At 36.7% G+C, this 19,898-nt stretch overlaps 2 protein-coding genes across 2 annotated transcripts; both read right to left on the reverse strand.

Moving 5' to 3' along the window:
- Nucleotides 1-634: 634 nt before the first annotated feature.
- LOC133313369 (disease resistance protein RUN1-like) lies at nt 635-4,402 on the reverse strand. The gene is made up of 4 exons (XM_061514732.1): nt 3,897-4,402; nt 2,612-3,719; nt 2,075-2,347; nt 635-1,959 (listed from the first exon to the last, which is right to left on the reverse strand). The coding sequence occupies exons 1-4, from the start codon at nt 4,400-4,402 to the stop codon at nt 799-801; spliced, it is 3,048 nt and encodes a 1,015-aa protein (XP_061370716.1). The 3' UTR covers nt 635-798.
- Nucleotides 4,403-14,687: 10,285 nt separating this feature from the next.
- LOC133313371 (disease resistance protein Roq1-like) lies at nt 14,688-18,781 on the reverse strand. Its single transcript, XM_061514734.1, has 4 exons — nt 18,288-18,781; nt 17,041-18,148; nt 15,913-16,185; nt 14,688-15,815 (listed from the first exon to the last, which is right to left on the reverse strand). The coding sequence occupies exons 1-4, from the start codon at nt 18,779-18,781 to the stop codon at nt 14,688-14,690; spliced, it is 3,003 nt and encodes a 1,000-aa protein (XP_061370718.1).
- Between the last annotated feature and the right edge of the window lie 1,117 nt (nt 18,782-19,898).

A 19,898-nucleotide genomic window follows, 5' to 3' on the forward strand; every position in this document is an offset into this window, starting at 1 on the left:
TTGAATCTCAATAGCTTGCGTATGACCATGAGAAATCATTGTTTACATAAATCTACAACTTCACAATTAGTTTTCTAATACAAAATGGAGGATCACTTTGGTCACAATTTTCACGCTCAGTTTTCTACTTCCCTAGTTTTCCATAAATACCACATCTCAAGAGGTATTCTTAAACAGTGAATTTGAACACAAAATCAACTTAAATATGGTTTCCTATGCAAACTTCTTTCCTAGACTTTTTTTTCATAAACTTATACCAAACATAGCATTTTGGGATACCTACTCACACTTTCCCATCTATCCCAAAAGAAAACCTCAACCAAACACACCCTAGGGGTATGCATTCAATAGCATAGATGGATTTAGAGAAAAAAGAAAAAATGAAATCTGAACCAAGTTTGAATATTTTCTTCACCTTACAATATTTAGATTTAATTATACATAAAATTAAAGACCTAAGTCTGAAATATATTATAAAATAAATACTCTTTTAGATCCTAACAAAAAACATGGTTCCTATTTTAGTTCCTTACAAAGAAAAAATTAATCTCGAGGTTTCTATAAAATTCAAAATGGATCCATTTTAATTTTTTTAAGAGACTAATGCGAATCTTTTTTGAATTTGTGAGGGACCACCATTTTAACTAAATGGTTCACTTTGAATTTCTTAGGGACAATAATTTTTTTTGTTGTAAGGGACTAAAATGGAAATCATGTTTTTTTTTTTTTTGTCAGGAAGGAAAAAGGTATTTACTGAGTATTATAAGATGATGCATATTCGACAACGGATCCGAATCCCTAACTCGTTTCCTTTATTCTCAAAATCTCTTGAAATTCCTGGAAGGGAGACGGAGGGAGATCAGATGGTTTTTCTCTTTTGATATCCTCCACGTTGTTTTCTTCGTAGACATGAATGTAGAGTATATTTACAATTCTCAATCTTGTGTTCCCTTCAGAATCACATGGCAAGAGGTATTCTAACTCCCAAAAAATCTCTACTTTATTCCATTCGTGCTCTGAAAATACCCTCTCCACTTTGCATTGTAGATCACAGCCAAGATCAATTTGCGTAATTCCCCGTGTGGAAAATATGTAGTTACATGAAGAACTGAATTGCTTAGTGCCATTAATGGCTACACTGAACTTGAAATCCAATACCATATTGTCTTCGTACTTGCCAGGTTCTGTAAAATAAAATAGAGCTATCTTGGGGAATTTATTTCGGAACCAGAAACACATTGACATTTCCTGCTCTCTGAAGAAGGCCGAATGCCACTCGGTTTCATAATCATAATCCCCAGACAACGAGAGATCCCAGTTACGAATCCATGAAGGTGTACATACTTCTATGACATTATTGGGGCTTATGTTATGATAATACACATCAAGTAACAACATACTGCGTGTATGAAGAATAGTCGTATCATAAACAGTCATGGCTTTTGGAAACATTTCTGAGCTCACTTTTTCTGTATCTTCAAATAATCGGAAACCCCTGCGACCATAAGTCATTATTGTCTCCAGTTGAGGCAATATATGGATACTATTTGGCAGCTGGATCAGCTTTTTGCATTCCCTCAAGTACAATCGTTGGAGCCCCACAAGATTTCCAATTGAAAATGGCAATTCATCTATGGCAGTCTGGTCTAAATAAACATCTCTTATATTCTCCATCATTCCCAAAACATCTGGGAAGCTCTCAAGACTTGAACAGCCCCTCAAGTCCAGAGTTTCTAGAGATGTCAAGTGGATGGAGGGTACCAAAATTTCTAGTTGGGTGCATCCTTGAGCACTCAGTAACACGAGTCTATCAAGAAATCCAACCGAACCATGAATTTTAAGTAAATTAGTGCAGTTATCAAGACACAGTGCCCCCAAATTTGGTACTCCAGATAAGCTAGGTAGCTCAGTTAAGAACTTGCAACCTTCAAAATCCATAAAGTTCAACGACTCAAACACCTACAAAACAAAAGTTGATGACTCAAATTACGAGTTTGCAAATGGAAATACATATTAGTGCTTAAGGCCAACCAAAACTGTTAGAAGATACAAAATATTTTAAGAGAACACTTGCCTTGAGTGGTTTAAATGATCTAAGGCAACTTTCAGGCAGACTAAGTATCACAAGATTCTTTGGATTAAAATCAGATGGTAAAGACAGCGATGGATACCCGCTCCAATCAAGCACTCTCAAAATATTTGGTAGATTCTGAGGTCCTCTAGAAAAGCGTACATCTCTGATTATAAGAATTCTCAGGTTTTTCATCTTCTCGAAGGCTTTTCCACTCCACTGCACTTCTTTGTTTTTGCACAAGTTCATGATTATGGCTTCAATTGTATCAGTTCCCTATCAACTCCAAATCATAAGTTATAAATTTATAAATTTATCTGGTCAAATTTATAAAGTTTAGGAATGTCATCCACATCAGTTCCCTATCAACTTCAATTGTATCAGTTCCCTATCAATTGTAAAGTTTAGGAATGTCATCCGCATATATATCTGGTCAAATTTATAAATATCACCAAACAGCAATCTAATACATATTAATCAAAACGCGTAAACAAAGGACATCGAAGAGAAGAAATACCAACGAGATGTTTTCTAACATACCGTATCATCTTCCAAAACATGAACAATGTCTTCGTTTAACCATAATCTACTGCGTCTGCCAGCCTCCAATGTTGATTCCCGCTTAACGATTTCTCTGCCCATGTCCTGAATTAAATCATGCATCCTCACGAAACCATTGCGGTCAATCTTCACGAGAGATTTGTCAGTCAACACTTGAATTCCATTTTCCTCATGAAAGCCATGTAAGTATAGTATTTGTTTGACATAGCGTATTTCGTAAGAATTGAAGAAACAAGCAATGTCAAGAAAAATCCCCTTCTCATCTTCTTCCAAATCATCATAGCTAACTTTAAGTGTTTCATGGATCTCTTTATGAGGAGTTCTTTCATATTTGTCCAATGCAGATTTCCACACCTCTAAACTTTTGCCAAACAAGTGAGAACCTATCACCTCCAAAGCCAATGGAAGGCCGTGAGCATAAGAAACTGCACGTTTTGAAATATCCTTATAAATTGGATCAATTTTGTTATTTTTAAAGGCATGCCAACTAAACAATTCAAGAGCATTATCATCACTCAACTCATTAACCTCATATGATTTCACAATCCCATGAGTGACTAGCAAATGCTTGTCTCTTGTTATGATTATGATCCTGCTGCCAGAGCCAAACCAATCTTGTCCTCCTGCAATTACCTGTAGCTGCTTCAGTTTGTCAACATCATCAAGAATCAAAAGGATCTTCTTTCGCTGAAGCCTCCTTTTTATTATTGGAATTCCTCTGTTAACATCTCCCACTTTAATGTCTTTCTCCCCAAGCAGTTCAGAGAGTAGTGTTTCTTGGAGTTGTACAAGACCATGATTATTAATTGCCCTTTCTCGTATGTCAGCAAGGAAACAAAAACCTTCAAATTGATCAGCAATCAAGTTATATACAGCACGAGCAAGTGTTGATTTCCCTATCCCACCGGTTCCATGAATGCCTATCATGTTAACTCCCTCATCAGACCCGAGTCCTAGGAGAGATTTCACTTCTTGCACTCGAGAATCTAATGCAACTGGCTTATCAGCAACATATAACGGACTGCGGTTGATCTTTTTAGAGACTTCTTCAACAATATTTCTAATAAACTGATATTCATATTGAGAACTGCACATTATACAAAATTAATGTTGAATTAGTGTTTAATTAGTTCATGCACAGTAACCAAAATTAATCACAATACAAAGAATTGTCTCTATTCAGTATATTTCCTTCAACCTTCATACATGCTATTTCTTTGGGGTAAACAACAAAAGAAAAAGAAAAAAGGATGGAGTGAGATACCCATGTTGGAATTGGAAATGAGATCCAGACATATTAGCAGCTTCATGTAAAGCATCCCTCCATTTTTTCACCTTGTCCTTGTCCTTGTCATCTTTGAACCTCTCCTCAAGTTTAGCCAAAGCTTCTGCATAAGTCCCACTCTGGTGCCGAACTTGTGATGGGTCCACATCATAAAAAACAGGCCAAAACAACCGTCCTTGTGCCTTTGAGCACTCAAGGATCATGACAAGTTCTTCCAAACAAAATGTAGATGATGCATAGTTCTTAGAGAAAACAGCAATGAAAATCCTAGAATCTTGAATGGCTTGGAGAAGAGATGGTGTGATTTCATCACCTTTGTTAAGTCCTTCATCATCAATGAAGGTGTGAATACCCCTTTCATGAAGAGAATTGTAGAGATTACCGGTGAAATTGTGGCGCGTATCAACACCTCTAAAGATGAGGAAGACATCATAAGTCCATTCATAGGTGAAGGAAGAAGGATGAGGTAGTGTTTCCTGTGTCATGATGATATGACACCAAGAAAAACAAGGTTTCTAAGCTACTTCGTTTTCAAAGAACTCGTACATAATCATCAACGAGGACTTTCTCCCCACTCATCCACTCTCGTTTGCTTCTTTCCTGGAAGATGCTGCGAAAGAGGCGTGTACAAGCTTCACCTGCTCCTATGGACTTGTGCAGTGGTTCACTCTTCTTTCCTCGATGATTGGGAGTTATAGTTTAATAAGACTAAGAATTCAACGGTCAACAGGTTAGCGAGAGCCGGGCAGGTGAAGCAGGCGACAAACTGGAGTTCCCTTGTCTTGTCTTACATTAAAATACATTTAAAATTTTAGGGCCTCTATACATTGGAGTTTCCTCCCACACCAGTCATGTACGGGGTCGCGTCTAGTTTTGTGAGGGATGGTCCCCTGACGCCACCTTTCCCACGAAAAATGAGGCGTGACCCAATTCTCTAACAAAAATAGATTTTCTCGTGTTAAAAAAAAAAAATTTTATTTTTGACATTATCAATAGTTGGTGCTATTTTTTTTCTTATTTTAAAAAAATTAGTGGGTTTAGAATTTTGTCCATGTGGGAGATGCTTGCTTTCTACATCAATTGCAAAAATGTAATATATAATGACCCTAACAAGTAATTAAAGAATTTATGAAATTATTATGAAATAATAATAATTAAGGAAGAATTAAGTAAAACAATAGTATGATGAAAAGATTAAAGCCACGTAATGAAAAATGAGTTAGGAAAAACAGTTAAAGAATAAAAATATGAGTAAATAAAATTATACAAAAAGTGAAGATAAAATTATAATATTATTGCAAAAATATTCTAGACTAATGTGTAAAGTTAAAATGAGAATCAAGTGAGCGGGTTAGATAAACTTATATCCATTGGGGTTATTTGAACCACTTAAGTGCCTTAAACCATTTAATTTCTCTCTCCTTCTCCCGCGGACGTCTTCTCCTCCAGCCAAGGTGAGCTCTCCTTTTCTTTTCTAGTTTCCTTCCACTTAGTCACTTAGGGGGTGTTTGGATGAGGATAAATTTTAAGAATACTAGGGAAATGTAATTGATAGGGAAATGGTTGAAAAGTGAGTTTGATAGGAAAATATAAAAAAAGCTGTTTGGTTGGAAAAAAAATTACCGGGCAAATTAGGTAAGATTTATAAAATCTATGTTTGGTTATAGGTAAAATATAGATGGGAAAATAAGTGATAATTACGAAAATATTCCTGCTTTTAAAATTTTTGGGAAAATAAAAAAATTGTAAATTAGAGAAATTTTTTGGAAAATGTAAAATTCTAGCATCCGTGGGTTGTTGCTTCGAACGTACCGAAAAATGGAGATAGATCTTAAACACTGTACAAAGGTAATAAACTGTAAATTTAATCTGATGATTTATGATGATCACTTTTCTTTATTCATAGCCTATATCTGTTTGGTAGCAGTAATGGTTAATGGTGCTTCATGGCCTTTATGGTTTCTGTTCCAGTCATGTCATTTTCACTCTCTCTCTTTCTTCCTCGCTATGAGCTATAATTTCTATTTTTCTGTCCATGGTGACAGCCCGCGGCGGCTGATGGTGGTTGCAGGTAGCTACTGTTGGTGGTTGCAGGTGGCTGCTGCTGGGTTGAGACGGTGGAAAGAAATAGGAGAAGGATTACAAAGGGGTATTTTGGTCTGCTTCATTTTCTCATTTTTCAACTTACCCAGCTATCCCCAAAAAACCACCCCCAACTTCAGATTCTAAACAGTGCCAATGGATGGCTTTCTACAACCAAATAGGAAATGCTATGCAAATAGCATAGATGGGAAACTTCAATAAACCTCTCTACCAAACAACAACTTTCTGGAATGCCAAGTTCATTTAGATAGGGAAATTTTTAGATTTCTTCAACCAAACACCATGCGTTTGGTATGCGGGATTTTAAGGGATTCCTGGGAAACTGAATTTTTCTAAATTTTAAATTTTCAGATATTATCGTAAACTGAATGTAAAAATCATATTTTTGAAAATCGAGATTCCCGGACAAATAAAAATTTCTCCTGTACCAAACGCCCAAGGGACTTGACAAAACCCCCACTCATCTTCATTATTCACCACACCCACTTAGGTTCTAGTTGGAATTGAGAGATTGTAGAAGAAACCATACCCTTGGGGCTGCCATTTCGAATTTGGACATCAGAAGATGAGTCTTATAATGACCTTAACTGGTAAATCTTAATTAGATATTTAATTTAAGGATTTAAATTCCATAATTAGATTCAAAACGTGATTTCGAGTATTTTGACTGTAATCATGACTAGGTCATGAACAATATTTTCTGCCGGATGATCTGCATTTTTGTGAATCAACTGGTAGAGCTTAAAATATGCAAAATGATTTTAGAGACATAATTTGGCAATTCTGATGCCAAATATGAGTTCAGAACGAAAAATTGTATAGTCTGGCACTTTCTGTGAAAATCTCATGAATAATGGTTTTTTGCCAGATATTTTATACCGCTGTTTAAGCAACCGGTAGAGTCCAAAACTAAATAATTGATGAAATAAAATAAGAAAGTTCAATATATGCCAAACAAGTCATAATAGACCCAATAATGATAAGTTTATAAGTTTCAAGTTTCGTATGTAAACGGTGCACAGTTAGTGATTCACAGTGTATTTCGTCAAAAATGATGCAGAAACCATACTGTGAATTGTGAATATTGTTCCTTAGGGAATAAAAATTAATGTAAATGAGTCCAGAAAAATAAAAATATGTCCATAGCTTTAAGTTAGTTCCGGGTCATTTTAAGTAAAAATACGCGAGAGAAAAATCACCGGTTAAAAGCCACATGTGCTTATAAGCTTAAGTGGACATCACTCACTATCACTTTTAGCTCTTTCTCTCTCGTGCACTCCTTGAAACAACGATAGCCATGGAAGGGAGAGGGGTTTGAGTTTCAAATTTTCTCCTTTGATTTCTCACTCTACAATCATCCAAATCCTTAAGAGTATTACACGAAATTTATAGTAAATCATCTAAGGAATCCATTCCACCACTTTGTTTGGGCTAAAATTGCTTGTGGGAAGAGTTCTTCTTCCTCTCAAATTCGTGGCACTATTCATCCAAGTGCAAAAGTGTGGATTTTGAGGGAGCTAAGCTTGAGTTTTGTTCCTTGGACCTTGGATAAGCGATTAAAGGTAAGAAATCCTCATTCTAATGGTTTGATTTTCATGGTTTAAGTTATGAATATTATGAGCATATTTTATAGAGAACTTATGAAGTGGAAACTTGAAATTTATGAAGTATTAGTGTGTTTTATGATGATATAATGTCAAACAAGCATAATGATGAGTTGAAAAAATTGTAAGAAAATTTCCCCTAGGCCACTACTTAGATTTCGGCCATGATGGGTTTTTGGGGGTTTAGAGTGCAAAATTATAATTGCATAATTTGTGATTGACTATATATAATTGAAAGTGTGAGTGGAGGGTAAAAAAATTGAAAGTATAAAAATCCCCTTGGACCACCACACTAGATTCAACCATATTGGGTATTTAGGGGTTAATGTGCCAAAGTAATTAAATTAAATAATTGTGGAGGTTATATGTATGGATATGTTGAGATTTAAGTATTAAATGAGAATACCAAGTAGAAAATCCATTGGAAACCCTCCTTGTGAATTTCGGCCATTAGGGTCCAAGTGGGGAATGATTGTGTAGACTTGTTTTGATGATGTGTTAACATTTCAATGTGGTTCATTGGCATGATTATGAAAGGAAATGGCTTAAGAAATGATTAAAAACATTTTGTTTTCCTTAGGTGTACCCTACGGCCTTATGAAGAAAAAATGGCATGAATTATGTATAAAATCCTGAAGTGGATACATAGTTAATTTAGGGATCGTGTGTGAGTTTTAAGAACTATTGGTTGTGTCCATTGATGTGGTGTCAATTCCTAGCTTTCCCTTGGTCTTGGATTCGGCTATGTAGGGAATTATGGGCTAGAAATTGTTAAAAATTTAAAATGGTACTTTAGAAGCTTGGTTGGGTCATTTTAGGACCGTACGTAAATTTGAAACCATATGGTTACTTGTGATTCATGTTATCATCCTTAAAATGGTCTAATAAAGGAAATTATGAAATCATGGTCTTGACTATAGAATTGGCATAGAATTGGCATACACGTAAATAAATGAAAGTAATCAATAAAGTGTATGTCTTGTAATTACATGACATTGTAGCATTTTATTGAGTTTTGTTTTGGATTCTTTCTCTAGGTATGCCTAGGGAATGAGCATTTTCTGGATTCCTTTGGAGCTTAATAGGTAACTTGTGTTACGAGTGAGCAAATTGGTAAAGCTTCAAGAGGTAAGCTCTATGTTTAAAGAGTCTTTTCCTACTTGAGTGCTCCACCATGGTTAGTGGACTATGGTTGGATTGTATGACTGTATTTGATACTTTGTATAGATGCATTCATATAGAGCTATTTGATAATATGAAATGTTTTGTTCTGAAGTGATTTCTGTAATGATCTATGGTTATTGATTGTATTGTGCACTGATGTCTACTTGGGGTCCTCCCTTGGGACTGACAGTGTACTCTTCTGATATGTTTTGGTTCTGCTTGGGGTCCTTCCTTAGGAACACGTGCATTGATTTCCACTTGGGGTCCTCCCTTGGGAATGACTGTGTACGCCTTTGATAAGATATGTATATATGTTCAGTTATGATATCTGTTATATGATCCTTTGTATACTCTGTATCTGACTTTCATGCAGGAGTGGGCCCAGGGGTATGGAGAATTCTCTATAAACCTGAAGCTTATTGAGATTTGTTATCTTACCCCTTTTTGGGGACATTTCAGGTGTTCAAATTCCCGGTGAGCCCTCACGAGGCAGGGACACGACTGGTGGCTAGAGTGCTTCGTGGACTGTATTTTGGGGTAGCAGTATGCTACCATTATTTTAAGGATATTTTGTTGTTTCAATATTTTGTTATTTTGGGATCATGATGTCTGATCCATTCATTGTATATGGCCTGTATATGTTTTGTACATGTCTTTATGTTTGATGCATGTACATTTGTGTATTCAGGCATGTCTATATTATAATGTAGTGTTCAATTATATGTCTACATGTTAGTTATGCATGCTGTTAGACATTGTGGCACAGAGCCAAGTTATTCATGAGCCCATGGATGTGTGTATGACTTGTGATGGATATCCGATACTGTTGTAATCATAGATTATATAAACTGTCTATTAGGATATTGAAAGTGGGATTCTCAAATCCCCATTTATCCGATTTACAGACGGTACTCTGTCCAATTTTTTGTCTCCGTCATATGAAAAATAAACTACTAGATATATGCAATATTAAATATCATGTGAATGGGATAAAAGAAAAAGAAAAAGTTAGTTCGTATTTTCGTAAGTTCAGTCTTCTGTTGTTTCTGTTTGTATCATATGTATGTTAATTGAACCGGATCGAGATGAGGATGTTACAAGTCTCTTTGGTTGAAAGCTTGAATTCCCACTTGATCTTGGTTGTAGAAGCTTCTAAGGTAATTACCTCAACTCCCTCTTGTGTTTGCGGAGAAAATGCACGAGATTACGGTTTGTAAATTGGGATTTAATGGTATGGATAATTAGAGAGTGATTTTGATATAGCTTTCTTTATTAAATATGCTCAGGATTGCTTCTTAATGAAAGACCACAAAAGAAATCATTGTTTAGCTCACTATAGAAAATCATGGTTTTTTTGGCTATATGTCAATTTCGAAAATTTGATGGCTTGAGTAGTTGGAGGGTGAAACCAAGTGGATTAGGGTAGCAAGAGCATGCATTAGATCAAGTTATGGACATTGATCAAAGCTCTTGAGTGTTTTGGATTAAGGTAAGTATCAACAATGGTTTGACATAAGACTTACATAATGAATATGTGATTAATTGTGATAATCTTCACCTTGAAATAAGTGTTGTGATTATTGATAGAGCATTTTGTTGGCTCGTGGACCTTACTTGGCTTGGAAAAGGCTAGGTTTGAGAGCTATTCCAGGTAAGCTTTCGGTTCTTGGGGTTAATCTCCCGTTTGTTCCACCAAACTCCAAGGGAGAGTGGTTCTTTCATATGGTATGTGGATATGAATTGTTATATGATGCATGTATATGTATTTATGTTTGTGTGCTACTCAAGAGGAGTTACCTTGTGTGTGAAGCATAAGATGAGTTACCTTGTGCGTACTACAGGATAAGTTGCCTTGTATGTGTATGTTGCAAGATGAGTTACCTCGCGTAATGCATACATGCTTTATTCTCTTGCTTAGTGCTCTTAAATACCACCACTCACAACACATACATCATTATAATTTCAAAGAGACACTATCATTAAGTGCTCCTAAATACCACCACTCATAACACTTACACTTTAGGGCATCCATTTTATGATCTCTAGAAAAACTCAATGAAAGTTGGAATACTTACCACCAATAGCTTCCTAAGGCTCCAAGGGTTGTTAATGAAGTGTTCAACCAAGCAAAGCACCACCAATGGCTCTCCTAATGCCCAAAACTGTCCTCCCCCACAAAAAAAGGATCTCTTCACTCAATCAATTTCAAGGGAAAACTACGACTAGAAAGTTGTTCACTAGATGATTTGGAGTGAATTTGATGTTCAAGGTTTTGTGATTTGAGGAGTGGAAGTGGGTTAAATCAAGCAACCAATAGCTTGCCCTATGCTTCCATGAAGAGTTCGACGGACAAGAAGGAGGGGGATAGACAAAGTGGCTGAAAATTGATTTCATATGTATCTTATTCTTTCATTTAAGTGGGAGGTGGATCTTATTTGTCTCTTAACTCACTTATATCATCCATTCTAACTCACTAAATTCATAATTCATCAATTTTATTCAAACTCCATATATTTTTATTTTCTAGAATATAGTATCATTTTTCATGTTTTCCGGTAAAATTATACTGCAATATTTTACCCGATAAAAATACTATTTATTGATTTTCTCAACATACCTATCAACTCCAAATTTCATTCTGAATCCATTTCCAGTATCATTTTCATCAAAGTACGCTCAGATTTAACATTTCATAGTCTATGATTATATATATGGAAAATTACTATTTTACCCATGATGGTTGTTTTGACCTAAAACTCTGGATTTTTCTTTGGTTAAACCCTATAACCCAAAATTAAGTATTTAATATTATATTTTAAATACACCATATGTTATACACATACACCACAAACCATCATGTTTTTTTACTAAAAGAACCGAAGATGAAGATGGGATCCTGCTAGTTTGGATGAAACCTGCAGCTAAGAGGTCTGAAACCTGCTTATCGATCTCCTTTTTTGGTGGTGAGCGTAGCGAAATGGCTTCACATTACTCGGAGAAGCTCCCTCAACCAAATAGATCGAAAAATCCCCACCACTAAATGGAGAGAGTGCTTGAGGAATAGCAAACACATAATTAAACTCCAAAAGAACAAGCCATATTACCTCAGGTACCTGAGTATGAAGCTTGTCAAGGTCAGCAGAAGGTGAAGTTGTGGGTTCTGAGTTCAACCCAACACACAATTAAAGAGTTGAGGTATTGGAATCAGCCTTCTCAGAGTTTCCCAGACTGCCTTGCAAACTAACGAATTGTCTCTTCCACAGAAACTCCATGGAAAGCGTGTTGTAGTCATGAGTGACACGTCCCAATTGACTCAACCAATGCATGCCAAGAATGATATTCAACCCAAAAAGGTCCACACAAAATTCGTGATCTTGTAACAACAAGTTAGTTTTCAAGCATAAACGGTCACACACCAAGAAATTACCATCCCCTAGGAAAACATGCATTTGTCTGCAATGAGATGACTGCAAGCCCAACTCGTTAGCAAATTGACGTTGCATGAAATTGTGTGTACTGCCAAAGTTCAGTAAAACAGAAACAGATAAGTTTTGGAGCGAGGTGTCAAATGAAATAGCTCGAGGATTGAGTGAGCCAGACTAGGAGTGTAAGGCAGCATCATTTTCTCAACAACATTAATATCAGTGTTCCAAACAATCTCTTCCTCACCCTCATTAGCAGAATCAATAGGGTCACCATAAAGCACCAACATCTTGGCCTTACACCGATGGCGAGAAGACCACTTTTCGTCACAGGTGAAACACAATCCAAGGTTGCGTTTTCGCTGAAGCTCTTCAGAAGAGAGTTTCTTCATAGGCACAAAAGACGGTAAGGTCATGAAGGGTGAAGGACTAGTGACAACATCTTTCTTAGGTACCTAAGACAAAGGAGAGGCAGCAGAAAAGGGTGGCGGCTTGGAAGAGGTGTGGTACTTCTTAGAGGAAGAAGTGAACGAAGAACGAGACTCTAAATGATGTGCCTCATATACAGCAGCAAGCTACATTACTTGGTGAAGAGAGGAAGGCCAATGCAATTGAAGAGCAAGACAAAGATCATGGTGTAGCCCGGAGACAAAGAGCTCATGAGCTGATCATCCAAAAACTCAGTGAACTGATTAATAAGGCTCTCAAAATCACGGATATAACAAACCCTTCAAATCGCAATAATCGAAAGCACCAAAATGTTTTTTACGGCTAAGGAGAACTCTAGCCAAGAGTTCACGCGATTGCTCAGGAAGATCCACTTATACCATTCTAAAGCAGCCCCCTCCATTCGCAATCCCACCAATGAGATTTTGGGGTGCTCAGGAACCTGCTGGAGACAAAAGTACATTTCCGTCTTAAAAACTAATTATGTGGATTGGAACCGTTGAATGTAGGTATCTCCATTTTTACACCTTTCAAGAGATGGTTATACTCAGTATTATCATGTCGGGGAGTTTGGTGACTGACATTTGTAGTCGGGAGTGAGACGACGGTGGGGGAAGTGCGGTGAGCTCACGCAAACGAAGATCGATGGCAAGCATAATCTCCGTCAGGTGGTGCAAGCGTTGGTTTAACTCTGAATGTGTGGTGTGCAAGTCATTGGCAAGTTCTTCGACCTTCATGATCACTGGAAAAGTTTCCGACGAGTCCAGGATGAAAGAGCCAATTTGTTAGGAATAGAGTTCCTAAGGAAAGAAAGAAAATGAAAAACGTGTCAACTTCAATATTCTGCAATAACAAACAACAACCCTCCTTGGGCACTATATCAGAAAGCAAATGACAACCTAACATAATCTCTAAACTACGCAGCAAATGCCACGTCAGTTATTACACGCCTAACAGTAAGATTAACAGTAACACTAAGTCATTCCTAGCTACTGCACAAAACCCTTCATCCAAGCAGGTGTTCTCCTTATACGGTTGGGCACCTCAACATTTCATCACTAAATATCTCTTCATTGGGCCTGGCTATCTCATCACTGGTTATCTCTTTCATTGGAGGACCTGGTTTGGTGCATACCCGTAACATATGTAATCTTCCATAGTTAAAATTGATTTTAATTATTAACATTAAGCTTGAATCCCTACAAATAATGTATTTGAAGTTTATATAACGAATTCACAGAGTTGAAACCAATGTTATTAGAACCGGACCGGTCATTGACCCAGTCGAGGTACCGGGTCACTGGGTCAATGGTTCAACCGGTGGGTCACTTGTTGAACTGCATGAACCGGATATATATATAAATTTATATTTTATACTTAATTATATAATAAATATATTAAATGGTGCCATCTACACAATAACCTGATGTAGTTTAGTGGTATTTGCTATGTTCTTTATCCTTAATGCAAGGGGTTTGAACCCCATTACATGCAACTTTTTGAAATAATTCTCTTAACTCAAAAGTTATATAATAAATATATTAAATGGTGTAAATTATTCAACATGAAAATGGCTCTCCTCACTCCAAGGTACTAGATTCGAATTTAGTGATTATATATATATATATATATATATATATATATATATATATATATATAATAGGTTATTCTACATATCTCTTTTTCTACCTATTTGTGCTTATCACTCTCAAACATCATTAGATCAGAATATCAATAGGAGAGAGAGAAATGATAAATGTAGTTAAGATTCTAATTTTATGGTGTGAAGAGTGATAAGTAAAGATAAACAGAAATAAAGCTAAGTAGAATAACTTATAAAAAAAATGAAATCTGAACCAAGCTAGAATATTTTCTTCAGCTTACTATAGTTAGATTTAGTTATAAAAAAAATTAAAGACTTATGTGTGACATGAATTTCATCGAATAAATTATGGGTGGGGGTGGAAATTATCATTGTCCGTACCAAATATATTATAAGATGATGCGGATTCGACATCGAATCGGAATCCCTAACTTGTTTCCTTTATTCTCAACATCTCTTGAAATTCCTGGAAGAGAGATGGGGGGAGATCAGATGGTTTTTCTCTTTTGAAAACCTCCATGTCGTTTTCTTTGTATACATGAATGTAGGGTAAAACTAACCTTTGAGCATCACATGGCATGAGATATTCTAACTCCCAAAAAATCTCTACTTTATTCCATTCATGTTCTGAAAATACCCACTCCAATTTGCATTGTAGATCACAGCAAAGAACTATTGTCATCATTCCTTGTGTGGAAAATATGTAGTTACATGAAGAACTGAATTGCTTAGTGCCATTGATGACTACACTGAACATGAAATCCAAAACCATATTGTCTTCGTACACGCCAGGTTGTGTAAAATAAAATAGAGCTATCTTGGGGAATTTCTTTCGGAACCAGAAACAAATTGACGTTTCCTGTTCTCTGTAGAAGGCCGAATCCCACCAGGATTCATAATCAGGATCCTCAGACAATGAGAGATCCCAGTTACGAATCCATGAAGGTGTACATACTTCTATGACATTATTGGGGCTTATGTTGTGATAATACACATCAAGTAACAACGTACTGCCTTTATCATAAACAATCATGGCTTTTGGAAACATTTCTGAGCTCACTTTTTCTGTATCTCTAAATAATCGAAACCCCCTTCGACCATAAGTCATTATTATCTCCAGTTGAGGCAATATATGGATACTATTTGGCAGCTGGATCAGCTTTTTGCATTCCCTCAAGAACAATCGTTGGAGCCCCACAAGATTTCCAATTGAAAATGGCAATTCATCTATGGCAGTCTGGTCTAAATAAACATCTCTTATATTCTCCATCATTCCCAAAACTTCTGGGAAGCTCTCAAGACTTGAACAACCCCTCAAATCCAGAGTTTCTAGAGATGTCAAGTGGATGGAGGGTACCAAAATTTCTAGTTGGGTGCATCCTTGAGCACTCAGTAACACGAGTCTATCAAGAAATCCAACCGAACCATGAATTTTAAGTAAATTAGTGCAGTTATCAAGACACAGTGCCCCCAAATTTGGTACTCCAGATAAGCTAGGTAGTTCAGTTAAGAACTTGCAACCTTCGAAATCCATAAAGTTCAACGACTCAAACACCTACAAAACAAAAGTTGATGACTCAAATTATGAGTTTGCAAATGGGAATATATAACAAAACGAGTTAAAGATACGAATGTTTTAAAATAATACATGCCTTGGGTGATTTGAAGGATTTAAGGCAACTTTCAGGCAGGCTAAGAATCACAAGATTCTCAGGATTAAAGTCAGATGGTAAAGATGGTGATGGATATCCACTCCAGTCTAGCACTCTCAAACAATTTGGTAGATTCTGAGGACCTCCAGTGAAGCGTGCATTTCTGATTATAAGAATTCTCAAGTTTCTCATCTTCTTGAAGGCTTTTCCACTCCATTGCACTTCTTTGTCTTTGCACAAGTCGATGATCATGACTTCAATTGTATCAGTTCCCTTTCAATCCCAAATCATAATTTAAACAGAAGGTAAATTTTAGTAATGTCATCTACATACTTGTAGAAATTTACAAATTCTAAATCATAATGTCCTTTTCTGCTAATAGTAATATATATTTCATAAAACAATTGAAATAGAGAACGGAGAATATTAAATGGTATCTCAAGATAGCATTTCATTCCCATCAAAACTGTACATCACAACGTCTTAAATTAAATAGACGTGGTTTGTTACAAGGATTGGCTATACCTAGCCTTGCAGATTGAATTTGAACTACACGATAAAATATAACAAACTAATATCTACAGCTCAGTCACAAGGCTATTTGACCATTTTACCCCTCATTAATTAATTAATAATCATTTTGCTCCTGATTCGAAACTATCTACTAATCTACCCCTCTTTAATCGACTACCTTGCATTTTTAATCGACTAAATGGTTGTTGGGAGATTTAATCGACTAAATCTCCCTACTTAATCGATTAAAAAATCATACTGACTTGATTTCTTTTGTTGTCTGTTGGGAGATTTAGTCGACTAAATAAGGAGATTTAGTCGATTAAATCTCTCAACAGCCATTTTTGCCTGTTTTGGCCATTTAGTCGATAAAAAATGCAAGGTAGTCGATTAAAGAGGAGCAGATTGGTAGATAATTTTGAATCAAGGACAAAATGATTTCGGTAACAAACTAAACGTAATAGCGAACTAACGTATACACATGATAACAGTATGAAATATCTCCTCTCTCGAACAGATAACTAAGAATCCAGTAGTTTAATACATGTTAGTCTAAATGTGTAAAAGAAAGGAAAGTGAAGAAAAAGAAATACCATGTCGACGTTTCCAGCTCACCGTATTTTCCTTTAGAACATGAACAATGTCCTCATCAAACCATAATCTACTGCGTCTGCCAGGCTCTGATGCTGATTCCTGTCTTACGATTTCTCTGCCCATGTCTTTAATTAAGTCATGCATTCTCACAAAACCATTGCGGTCAATCTTTATGAGAGATTTGTCAGTCAACGCTTGAATACCATTTTCCGAATGAAAACCACGTAAGTACAGTATTTCTTTGACATAGCTTATTTCGTAAGAATTGAAGAAACAAGTAATATCAAGAAAAATTCCCTTCTCATCTTCTTCCAAATCATCATAGCTAACATTAAGTGTTTCATGGATCTCTTTATTAGGAGTTCTTTCATATTTTCCCAATGTAGATTTCCATACAGCTAGATTTTTGCCAAACAAGTTAGAACCTATAACCTCCAAAGCCAATGGAAGGCCGTGAGCATAAGAAACTGCACTTTTTGAAATATCCTCGTAAACTGGATCAATTTTGTTATGTTTAAAAGCATGCCAACTAAACAATTCAAGAGCTTTTTCATCACTCAATTGTTTAACCTCATATGATTTTACAATCCCATGAGTGGCTAGCAAATGCTTGTCTCTTGTTGTGATTATGATCCTGCTGCCAGAGCCAAACCAATCACGTCCTCCTGCAATTACTTTTAACTGCTTTGGTTTGTCAACATCATCAAGAATCAAAAGGATCTTCTTTCGCTGAAGCCTCCTTTTTATTATTGGAATTCCTCTGTTGACATCTCCCACTTTAATATCTTTCTCCCCAAGCAATTCAGAGAGTAGTGTTTCTTGGAGTTGAACAAGACCATGATTATTAATTGCCCTTTCTCGTATGTCAGCAAGGAAACAAAAACCTTCAAATTGATCAGCAATCAAGTTATATACAGCACGAGCAAGTGTTGATTTCCCTATCCCACCGATTCCATGAATGCCTACCATGTTGACTCCCTCATCAGATCCGAGTCCTAGGAGAGATGTCACTTCTAGCACTCGAGACTCTAATGCAACCGGCTTATCAGCAACATGCAACAGACTGTGATTGATCTTTTTAGAGACTTCTTCAACAATCTTTCTAATAAACTGATATTCTGATTGAGAACTGCACATTATACAAAATTAATGTTGAATTAGTGTTTAATTAGTTCATGCACAGTAACCAAAATTAATCACATACAAAGAATTGTGTCTATTCAGTATATCATTGGGGCAAACAACAGAAAAAGGATGGAGTGAGATACCCGTGTTGGAAATGAGATCCAGACATATTAGCAGCTTGACGTAAAGCCTCCCTCCATTTTTTCACCTTCTCCTTGTCATCCTTGAACCTCTCCTCAAGTATAGCCAAAGCTTCTGCATAAGTGCCACTCTGGTGCCGAACTTGTGATGGGTCCACATCATAGAAAACAGGCCAAAACAACCGTCCTGGTGCCTTTGAGCACTCAAGGATCATGACTAGTTCATCCAAACAATATGTAGAGGATGCATAGTTCTTAGAGAGAACAGCAATGAAAATCCTAGAATCTTGAATGGCTTGGAAAAGAGATGGTGTGATTTCTTCACCTTTGTTAAGTCTTTCATCATCAAAGAAGGTGTGAATACCCCTTTCATGAAGAGAATTGTAGAGATTACCAGTGAAATTGTGGCGTGTATCAACACCTCTAAAGTTGAGGAAGACATCGTAAGTGCATTCACAGGTGAAGGAAGAAGGATGAGGTAGTGTTTGCTGTGTCATGATGATATGACACGAAGAAAAACAAGTTAGCTAAACGAATCTGGTCAAAGCAAATGTGCTATACCAAGTAAAACAATGCCTCATCATCAAACACCAAGATCAAACCAGCCCATAAACTATAACTCACAATCATCACATCTTAATCAAGAACAGAGCACCTGAATTGTAAACAAATTCATCATTTTTATTAAGGAGAAATCATAGCTCCGTTTTTCATCAAACAAAGTGGCGTTCAGCCGTTTAGTTTCAAGGCACTCATACATCATCGAGGAAGACTTTCTCTCCCAGTCATCCACTCTTGCTTGCTTCTTAGTTCTTTCCAGTCTGATTCGTGGAAGATGCTGTGAAAGTGGCGTGCAGATGCATCCAACGCTAAGTATTGACTTGGCAGAAAGCATCACATTACTGATGATAACACAGTTTTTTTTAAAGAAAACCAATCATGTGAAAGTTGACAAGCATTTTTTTAAAGATAGGAGAACATGTTGAAGATATAATAATCAATGGGCTTTCTAAAAGAATCTTTGACAATAGCCAGAAGCTGTCCATGGAAGATGTAACACCCCGTTCTAGAATCGGTTTGTTAACATCGCATTATGATATTAAGCGCAGTTACAATCACATGGGTTCAATTAAAATCCGGATAAATTTTTCATTTTAAAACGTACCGAACTTACAATACCCAATTTCGCGATCATAACCATATTACCTTGCGGAAACAGATAAATTAAGCTTAACATCATGTTCATTTCCCATTTTTAAACCATTAATTTACTTCTTGTTTAGTTCAATACTTCTACTATATTGTAGGTTTCTTCATTAGCTACCCGTGGCTTCAAACCGTGCTCAAATCGGAGCACTGTAGTCCAAGTTAGGACAATTTGAAGCAACACAAGAGAGTGTTGGTCACGGGCCCAGCGCGCTTCAGCGCACTACCGGGCGCTCAAACGCGCGCTATCGGGCGCTAAAGCTCCCACGGGGACGTTTTAGCGCGCAGAGACAGAAGCATCTCCTCCAACAGTGGCGAAGGGCGCTTAAGCGCGGACCAGGGCGCTCAAGCGCGCAACCCTGGGCGCTAAAACACGAGGGGGCAGTAAGCCACCCAACTTTCTGCAGC

Source organism: Gastrolobium bilobum, unplaced genomic scaffold (assembly GCF_033153095.1).
Source record: "Gastrolobium bilobum isolate Gb01-03AN ecotype WA unplaced genomic scaffold, APGP_CSIRO_Gbil_v1 utg159118, whole genome shotgun sequence".
Taxonomy (NCBI): domain Eukaryota; kingdom Viridiplantae; phylum Streptophyta; class Magnoliopsida; order Fabales; family Fabaceae; genus Gastrolobium; species Gastrolobium bilobum.

Coding starts and splice junctions, on each gene's coding strand:
- LOC133313369 (XM_061514732.1), bottom strand. CDS start 4,402: ATGACACAGGAAACACTACCTCATCCTTCTTCCTTCACCTATGAATGG. Junction 3,720..3,896: donor CATTTCCAATTCCAACATGG/GTATCTCACTCC, acceptor TATAATGTGCAG/TTCTCAATATGAATATCAGT. Junction 2,348..2,611: donor ATGTTTTGGAAGATGATACG/GTATGTTAGAAA, acceptor TGGAGTTGATAG/GGAACTGATACAATTGAAGC.
- LOC133313371 (XM_061514734.1), bottom strand. CDS start 18,781: ATGACACAGCAAACACTACCTCATCCTTCTTCCTTCACCTGTGAATGC. Junction 18,149..18,287: donor GGATCTCATTTCCAACACGG/GTATCTCACTCC, acceptor TATAATGTGCAG/TTCTCAATCAGAATATCAGT. Junction 15,816..15,912: donor AATCCTTCAAATCACCCAAG/GCATGTATTATT, acceptor TTTGTTTTGTAG/GTGTTTGAGTCGTTGAACTT.